This window comes from Eleutherodactylus coqui, chromosome 13, assembly GCF_035609145.1.
Source record: "Eleutherodactylus coqui strain aEleCoq1 chromosome 13, aEleCoq1.hap1, whole genome shotgun sequence".
NCBI classification, from domain to species: Eukaryota; Metazoa; Chordata; class Amphibia; order Anura; family Eleutherodactylidae; genus Eleutherodactylus; species Eleutherodactylus coqui.
In genome coordinates this window covers 95,949,022-95,958,873 of record NC_089849.1, presented here as the reverse complement: position 1 = coordinate 95,958,873, position 9,852 = coordinate 95,949,022, and the positions used below count along the sequence as shown (strand labels likewise).

Sequence of the window (9,852 nt, the reverse complement as noted above, 5' to 3'; positions counted from 1 at the left end):
TCTTACTCCGCCATGCTCTTCGGAGCTGTTAACCCTTTATATGTAGCCATCAATTCTGGAAGTGGCATTTAAATGCCCCGATTGTTGTTCGGAGTCCCACACTGACCCCCATGATAAGATCATGGGTTGCCGTGGCATTCTGAAAGGTCCCAGGGCTGCCATTGTAGATTGCTCATCATCAAGCCATTGCCTGTCAGATTCTGGTATAATGTAATGCTAATGCATTACATCATAATGCAGGAGCGATCAAACCATCGCAAGTTCTGGTCCCCTGTGGGGCTAAAAAAACGGTAAAAAATAGTTTTAAAAAGTTTTATTAATTATTAAATAAAAAATTAAAACGTTTAAAAAAACCTATTGTCATATTTATAATAAAAGAATCTAAATAATAAGACAAACATATTTAGTATCGCTGCGTCCGTAAAAGTCCGATCTATCTAAGTAATGCATTAATTACCCCGCACGGTGAAAGTCGTCAGAAAAAAAAAAATGCCAGAATTGTGCTCTTTTGGTCACCCTCTCTACAAGAAAAAATGTCATAAAAGTGATCAAAAAGTCGTGTATATTCCAATATGGTACCAATACAAACTGCAGGACGTCCCGCAGAAAAGGAGCCCCGCACAACTATGTCGACAGAATAATAAAAAAGTTATGGCTGTCAGAAAATGGGGGCAGAAAATAATAAAAAAATGTAATATCTTTGGAAAAAAAATAAAAGTAGCACAACAAAAAAAGAACTTTACAAGTTTGGTATCGCAGTAATCGTTCTGACCCGTAGGGTAAAGCTATCAGGTCATTGTTGTTGCAGTTTGTGCGCCATAGAAACAAGACGCACAGAAAGATGGGGGAATTTCGTTTTTTTCCCCATTTCACTCCACTAAGAATTGTTTTAATGTTTCTCAGTACACTATATGTTACATTATATAGTACCATTGAAAAATACAACTCTTCCCGCAAAAAACAAGACCTCTTACAGCGATGTCAATGGTTGAAAAAAAAGTGTTATGATTTTTTAAAACGGAGGAGGAAAAAACGAAAATGGAAAAAAAAGGGCTATGTCTTTAACCCCTTCACGACCAATGACGTACCGGTATGTCATGGAGCGTCGGGGTATGTATAAAGAGAGGTTGCGTGGCAACCTCTCTTCATACAGTGCGGGCGTCAGTTGTTTATAACAGCTGACACCCGCGGGCAATAGCCGCGAGCGGCCGCGCGGCTATTAACCATTTAAATGCCGCTGTCAATTATGACAGCGGCATTTAAATCCCCCGAACGATGTTCGGGGGTCCCACACGGCCCCCCTGCAGTGAGATCGGGGGAGCCGTGCAGGTGTCATGGCAGCCGGGGGCCTAATGAAAGGCCCCAGGGCTGCCTTAACAGACTGCCTATGAAGCCATCCCTGTGGGGTGGCTTAATAGACTGCCTGTCAAAAAGCAGTATGACGTAAAGCTATAGCATTATGTCATACTGCAGGAGCGATCAAAGCATCGCATCTTAAAGTCCCCCAGGGGGACTTCAAAGTAATGTAAAAAAAATAATCAATAAAGTTTTTTTTAATTGAAAAAAAAAAAAGTTGTAAAAGTTTAAATCCTTTTGCCTAAATCTAAATAATAAATTAAAAATATGTGTTTGGTATCGCCGCGTCCGTAAAAGTCCAAACTATCAAAGTAGCACATTATTTTTCCCGCACGGTGAACATCGTCCGGAAAAAAAAATAAAGAACGCCAGAAATGCACTTTTTTAGTTACCCTGTCTCCCAGAAAAAACGCAATAAAAAGTAATCAAAAAGTCATATGTATTCCAAATTGGTACTATCGGAAACTACAGGACATCCCGCAAAAAATGAGACCTTGCTCAACTACATCGACGGAAAAATAAAAAAGTTATCGCGCGCACAAAATGACGGCAGAAAATAATTGAAAAAAATTAAGTGTCTTTGAAAAAAAAAAGGAGTACAGTAAGAAAAAAAACTATACAAGTTTGATATCGTAGTAATTGTACCGACCCACAGAATAAAGTTATCATGTCGTTTTTGTTGCCGTTTGTGCGCCGTAGAAACAAGACGCACTAAAAGATGGCGAAATGTCGTTTTTTTCCATTTTACTCCACTTAGAATTTTTTAAAAGTTTTTCAGTTCATTATATGGTACAGTAAATAGCACCATGGAAAAATACAACTCGTCCCGCAAAAAACAAGCCCTCATACAGCGACGTCGATGGATAAATAAAGGAGTTACGAATTTTTTAAAGGGGGGAGAAAAAAAACGAAAATGGAAAAAGAAAAAGGGCCGCGTCAGGGGTTAAAGGGTTAAAAGGTCTGACATTGCTTCTTAAAAAATGCTGCCATCCAATAGATGGCGCTGCAGAGGTATTGTTGCATCGTATTCCTTTCTTGCAGTATCCCCATCCCCTTGTCATGCCTGTTTGTCCGCCTTGTTTGCATCTTAGGCAGTGTAAAGGTTCTTGCATTCCATTCCTCCTTGCCTTTGTCATCTCCGCAGCCATTGATCCTCAGTTCGCTACATTATATCTATTACCCCCTCCTCCTGTTAACTCTTTCAGCTCCTCTGGCCTTTCCCTCCGTGTTCCTCTAACTCCATGCATTCATATATAAAATAGGGGTCACGGAGAGCGCCAACACACTATGTAAATGTACCACAAAGATGCTCGTGTGGTAACTCACCTGGTGCAAGGCATATCACCCTCAGGTGATTATGCCTGCACCTGACATCCTGGTGTACTTGTAAAGGTTACTTTATCCAGGGTATACCAAAGGCAGATAAACAGATAAATCCAGAATTCCTGGAGAGCTGCAGGTCGTAATGTAACTCCGTTCCTCCTAGGAGGTCGGATGAATTCAAAGATACTACAGAAAAAAGCTATGGACCTGCGCTGCTTAAAATGCCAAATCAATAATACATGTCTCAATAGTTAGTATTTCCAAAAGAGACAAATAAAACACTTTTTATTTTATATGAGTAAAAGGCGTATATTGCGCCGAAACGCGTCGCATGTATTAGGATCCCGCAAGTATATTTTTTATATATCAAATTGAGGAGGTTGTTACCTCATTTTGTTTACTCATATAAAATAAAAAGTGTTTTATTTGTCTCTTTTGGAAATACTAACTATTGAGACATGTATTATTGATTTGGCATTTTAAGCAGCGCAGGTCCATAGCTTTTTTCTGTAGTATCTATGCATTCATATATGCCATTGAAATCATTCATGGTGCTCTGCAGTGGGGTGCAGCCTGAAAGCTCCTCCTAACCTGGGGGGTGTCCCTTCTTGGCTGGCAGTGCAGCCCACCCATGTGATGCTTATTACGAGGAGGATCATGTGAAGTAGGGGCGGAGACCAGTGGGAGGTCACAGACTGACTTCTGTATGGTAGAACGATCTTTCAGGAAACAAAGAAGATCTCCCCACCGAGGAGTTTCACTTTCGTTTCATTCTTCTTCCTCTCCAGCATGGCTTCTGCTGACCTGAGAGATGAGCTGACCTGCTCCATCTGCCTCAACATCTTTACAGACCCCGTAACCTTGAGATGCGGACACAACTTCTGCCTGGTCTGTATTGATCATGTGATGGAGACACAGGTAGGGTTGGGAATTTATAGTTGCCCCGCCTGCAGAGCTAGATTTACAGACCGCCCCAGCCTTCACAGCAACATCACCTTGCGGAACATTGCAGAGCATTTTCTATATTTTCGGCAAGAGGAGGCGGAGGGGGCGATTTTCTGCACACATTGCATTAACTCACCAGTACCAGCGGTTAAATCCTGCCTGCACTGTGAAGCTTCCCTATGTGACAACCATCTAAGAGTCCACAGCCAGTCTCAAGAACATGTCTTGTGTGAGCCCACTACCAACTTCAGCAAGCGAAAGTGCCCCTTGCACAATGAGGTCCTCAAGTATTACTGCTCGAATGATAGAACGTGTATCTGTGTCACATGCTGCTTGACCGGTGATCACTGCGGACACAAGGTGGAGCCTCTTAATAAAGCCTCTCAAAAGAAGAAGGCTACGTTGAAAATTATTCTGAAGGACCTTTTCTCATTATCCAAGGAAGCTGATGAAAGACTGGAGAACACCCAGAAACGCAGCAGAGAAGTTCAAGAAAAAGCGACAGATATAAAGGAGAAAGTCTGTCATCTATTTACAGACATCAAAAGACAGTTGGAGATCCTGGAGACCAAGGTCCAAGCTGAGATCTCCCGGCAAGAAAATCACGTGTCTGATCTTATCCGGCAGCTGGAGATACAGAAAACCGAGCTTTCCTTGGTCATATGTCACATTGAGGAGTTATGTAACATGACGGATCCATTAACCCTCTTACAAGAATCTGTAGCCATTCAGTTTCGACACGCAGAAGAGATGGGCAACAAAGTTCAAGACGATGATGACAAGCTGAGCTATATAGGAGATATGGATGAAGGTCTGATCTCCGAGACGTTCCACATGGGATTATCCGATATTATGTCCTTTGTAAAGAGGCAGATTTATGTCAAGGAGAATAGGTGCACAGAGCTAGACGAGGACACGGTTGCAAATAACCTTTTGTTATCTGTTGACAAGAAAGCTGTGTTTTGGACTCAAAAATTACCGGATTTGGGACATGTCGAATTGCCGGTCAGGTTTCAAAATTGTTCACAAGTTTTGAGTATGGAGAGTTTTTGCTTCGGGAGACACTACTGGGACATTGAGACCAGCAAACATGGAGAATGGAGGTTGGGTGTCTCTTACTCGACTATCGAACGATGCGGTGATCACTCGTATTTGGGGTGTAACGACAAGTCCTGGTGTTTGTGTAGATCCAATAATAATCAATATTCTGTAGTGTATGACAACAGAGAGATCAAGTTAAGTCAGAACATTTCCCATCATAAATTCCGGTTGTACCTGGATTATTATGGCTCACGCCTGTCCTTTTACGAGCTGTGCTCCCCAATTAGACACTTGTACACATTCATTGCCGAGTTCACCGAGCCCCTCCATGTTGCTTTCTATGTATGTGGAGTTAATACCTTTGTAAGAATTAGTTATTAAGTTAAAATATCCACCAGGTGAAGAATTCTGCTCCATGAGAATATACGGTGTGGATTTTACATACACTGAAGGATCTAACACCTCTGCTTGCTGTCAGTGATTGGAAATGCCACTATTTGCATACTGCGACCGAAGACCTGTTTGAAAACTGTTTTTAATATGTTGCTTCTATGTTGAGGTAGGATCACTAAACCTAGATAGGCCCAAAGTCTGAGGCTGCACTACTACAGAGTCTCTACTTAATTAGTGATGGGCTCAATGTCCACGGGTGGATCGGATTCCGCATGCGGGAGCCTGCAGCAGAATCTGACTCGGCCGAGGACACTGTGTACCTGTCGCGGTCTTCTGTGTGCCTGTCCGGGTCTTTCACTTTCATTACTGCGGATGTGTGCAGAAGTTACTGTATGTACGGACATCCGAATCCATGTTGCCATCAGAATCTCTCAGTAGTGCAGCCTCAGGATTCAGACCTGTAACTTCAAGTGATGATATCTCAGCATAGAAATAAGATACTAGAAAGTAATTTTGACATTTTTAACATGCAATGAAAAAAAAAAATCTTCTTGAACATGTTCTTTACACTAATTGCGCTTAAAGAGGACATTTCATGGCAGCTATGTTGTTCTCAGTGTTATGGCAGTTTGACTACTTACATCAATGTTGGACATTTGTAGGGCACTATAATGCTATATTTTTGTAACAATTGTACCTTTTTAATAGTTGTTCTGTTTGTTTTATATCCTTTATTGTTATCTCAGTATGTTTAGTTTGTATATTTATAATATAGCAATCATTATAAGGCTGGGTTCACACGGGGCGTATTCCCGCCGGAAATTCCACTGTTTGGCCGCAGCAAAAACCGCGAGATTTCCGCCGGGAGAACCACCGCGGAAAAACCCGCGGCAGCTTTGAAGCGGCCCGGCCGCTCGCTCTTCCGCTGCAGCCGGCGCTCCCATAGAGGAGAGCGTGGCTGTGGCGGAAATAAAAAAAAAATAGACATGCTGCATATTCTGAAACCGCAGCCGCGGTTCCAGCCTGACTTACCGCAGCGGATTGGCCGTCCCGTGTGGACGAGATTTCTGAGAAATCTCGTCCACATGGCTGGCTAATCCTGAGATTAGCAGCCGCAGGCGGATCTGCCACGGCGAAATTCCACGCTGAATTTCCACGGCTGATCCGCCCTGTGTGAACCCAGCCTATAATCACTTTGTTGTCATTAACCCCTAAGTGACCAAGCCTGTTTGCACCTTAATGACCAAGCCAAATTTTTGAAATCTGACCTGTCACTTTAACACAGAATAACTCCATAAAGGTTTTGCATCCAAGTGGTTCTGACTAGAGATAAGTGAGTATACTGGCTAAGGCACATTACTCGAGCGAGTAGTGCCTTAGCCGAGTATCTCCCCGCTCGTCTCTAAAGATTCGGGGGGCGGGGAGTGGTGGGGGAGAGCGGGTAGGAAGGGAGGGGAGATCTCTCTCTCCCTCCCCCCCCCCCCCCCCCCCGCACTCCCTGCCGCAACTCACCTGTCACCCACGCCGGCCCCCGAATCTTTAGAGACGAGCGGGGAGATACGAGTAATGTGCCTTAGTGAGTATACTCGCTCATCTCTAGTTCTGACATTGTTTTTTCGCCACATATTGTACTTCGTTTAGGTGGTAGAAATAGACTGATAGAATTTGTATATTTATTAAAAATGCCAAAATTGGGAACTTTTGTTATTTTTTCACATTTTCAACTGCAATATTTTAAATATGTGAAACATACTGTACAAATTTTTGATGATATATATATTTCCATCTGTTTACTTTAGTTTTTTTAAAGCATTTAGGAGACGTACAAATGTAACAATACTTTTCAGATCTGTGAGCGGAGCTGAAACGTTAACTTTTTAAAACTTTGTTTACTTTTATGCAATCGATGTTATCCATTGGATAACGGTGATAATATGTTTGGGGATCGCTCCCCACCATGACAGCTCCAGGTTTTTGGCTACCTTCAACAGCAGGGAGCTGTCACGTCCACATCCCATGGGGCTTTAACCCTTTCAGATCCAATGTCGGACCTGTGCCGACATCATAATTTTCCACAGTTCCAGTGGGGAAAAGATACACAGTACCGCCAGAGACTACCAAGCACATTTTTGCTGGGTTCCCATGGGTCGGTTTCACCGCGGAAATCTCGCAGTTTTGCCGCAGTAAAAATGAGAGATTTTTACGGGTTTAGCGCAGCTTCAAAAGCTTTTGGAGAGGCTTCGCCGCATGTTTTTTGGTTGTGGCCGGCTCTCCCACAGAGAGGAGCGAGGCCGCAAATGGAAAAAAAATTTGACATGCTGCGTCCCGGGAATCCGCGCTGCAGCGTCGGCTAATGCTGGCTTAGCCGCGTCGGATTGTCCACCCTGTGTGGACGTGATTTTTGACAAATCCTGTCAACAGGGTTGGCTAAACCCAGGATTAGTGGCCGCAGGCGGATCCGCCGCAGTAAAATTCCGCCACAGTAAAATTCCGCTGGGAAATTTTGCGGCAAATTGGCCCTGTCTGAACCCAGCCTTAGGCCCCCTGCACACAGGCGGAAATTCTGCAGCTGGCTTTCCGACAGAATTTCCGCCCCTGGACGCCTGCCTAGGATTGCATTACAATACGCAATCCTATGCAGACGGCCGCGATTTGTCCACGTAAAATTGCACCCGTAGAAGAAATCGCGGCATGCACTATTTCTGTGCGGGTCCACAGAAATGTCACTCCCAGCCCACCGGCTCCGCTCTGCGCATGCTCTGGTTGGCCGGCAGCCGTCACATCAAAGAGCCAGAGCCATGGGAGAGGTGAGTACCGCGCTGCTCCCTGCAGGGGCTCAGGTCAGGTCCCGCTGTGAGAATTCTCGCAGCGGGATCAGACCCGGCCGTCTGCAGGCGGCCTTACTTGGTGAGCTGGAAACAGCAGTGATCAGCTCTGGGTTCTTTACTCACGGACTGCCAGATGTTCTTTCCCCTAAGCTCTGCTGCCAAAATAAATAGGAGCTGGGGAAAATGCAGGTGGCAAAAATATTAGATTGGAAAGGGTTAATCCCCAGACAAGCGTGTTTTGACGGCCCTCATGTCCACGGGCAGATTTTTGCTGCGGAATCCAGAGCAGGCATCTGCCTCCAGATTCCGCAGCAATAACCCTCCATAGCATGCTATGGAAAAACGATTCTTCATACACTTGAGTGGAAACCAATTGCGGTTTCCGCGTACAGAGGTAAAATCGCAGCATGCTCCATTTTACTGCGGTTCCTGCACGGACGGCTTCCATTGAACTCAGTGGAAGCCATCCAACCCGCAGCCCGTCCACAATTGACACATAGAATTCAATGAACGGCCAGGTGCTGCCTGTGATTGGCTGAGTGCTGTGACTAATCACAGGCAACACTCAGCTATCATTCAATGAATGGCTGAGAACGGCCTGTGATTGGCTGAGTGGTTAGACAATCAGATACAGCCCTTTCAGCAGGCGGGAATTTTAAATCCCCACCTGCTGAAAGAGCTTCAGAGCAGTGCAGTGAGAAGACAGGCTAGAGGCGCCTGAGTCCCGGCAGCTAAGGAGAGGTGAGTATAATTTTTTTATTTTTAACACATTCTATGGATGATTTTCAGGCAATGGCTTATATTTAAAGCCCTTCCCCGAAAATTCCTGCAGGGCTTGCCAGCAGCCCATTGCTTTCAATGGGACTGCAGAAGTGCCAATCCCATTAAAAGCAATGGGAGAACATCGCGATCATCTGCCACAGCTGTGACAGCTGTGGCAGGGGATTCTTTACTCCCCGCAGGGATGAAGAAATCCTCTGCCAAAGCTGTGACAGCTGTGGCAGGGGATTCTTTACTCCCCGCGGGGAGTCCTCTCGGCACTGATACTTGTGACAGTGCTGTTACAGTGTTCAGTGACAAGGGGTCTCCCCGTAGGGAATATCTACACGGCAGCATGGAGAGGTGAGTGAGTATGTATATATGTATATATATATATATATATATATATATATATATATATATATATATATATAGAGAGAGAGTCAGCTCAGGTAGAGCGCTGGATTGCAGTGTGAGCGACAGTCAGAGACCGAGACACAAGGTATAGTCCATACAGGCTTGGCCTGCGTTTATTAAAACAGCACAAAACAAACAAAACCCAGCCTTAGCTTCCGGCATAAACAAAAATCCTGCCTCTCCAGCACTTACTAAACAGAGTCCTTCCCTGACTATATGTGGACGGCTAGCTGCAGCCGCACGAACACCAGTCTGCAGAAAGTCCAGATATTCCTTGGTCAGGAATAATGCGTTACTTGAGGCCAGCAGCTTCCAGCATTCCTAGCTGCACCCGGCCTCTACTCTGTCTGCAAAAGCTGCAGACTACCCAGCCTCTACACCTGGGGAGCTTGCCTCCCCCTAATAAGACCTGGAGTGGCGGGGGGTGGAATGGACAGCCCCACTACCAAGCCTGCCATCAATTCCAAAAAAAACAGGCCCAAAATATGTTTTACAAAAAGCATCTCCAGCAACTATATGCTGGAGATCACATCACATTTCCTGGTTTTTCCCTGTGTCTCCCTTGATACTCACTGGGCGAAACATCTGACCAGCGGTGAAACATACCCGCCGTCCACAATTAACCCCTACAGTGTCTCACAAATATATATATAAATATATATATATATATATATATATATATATATATATATATATATATATATATATATATATATACTATTTTTTTTACACAAACAGGGATGATTTTCAGGAAAGGGCGTATATTTAAAGCCCTTCTCCGAAAATCACT

At 44.4% G+C, this 9,852-nt stretch overlaps 1 protein-coding gene across 1 annotated transcript; it reads left to right on the top strand.

The window, feature by feature from the left end:
- Positions 1–3,278: 3,278 nt before the first annotated feature.
- LOC136587822 (E3 ubiquitin/ISG15 ligase TRIM25-like) lies at positions 3,279–6,492 on the top strand. Its single transcript, XM_066586591.1, has one exon. It carries the CDS (start codon positions 3,469–3,471, stop codon positions 5,044–5,046), a length of 1,578 nt encoding a protein of 525 aa, XP_066442688.1. The 5' UTR covers positions 3,279–3,468; the 3' UTR covers positions 5,047–6,492.
- Positions 6,493–9,852: the final 3,360 nt, after the last annotated feature.

Coding starts and splice junctions, on each gene's coding strand:
- LOC136587822 (XM_066586591.1), top strand. CDS start 3,469: ATGGCTTCTGCTGACCTGAGAGATGAGCTGACCTGCTCCATCTGCCTC.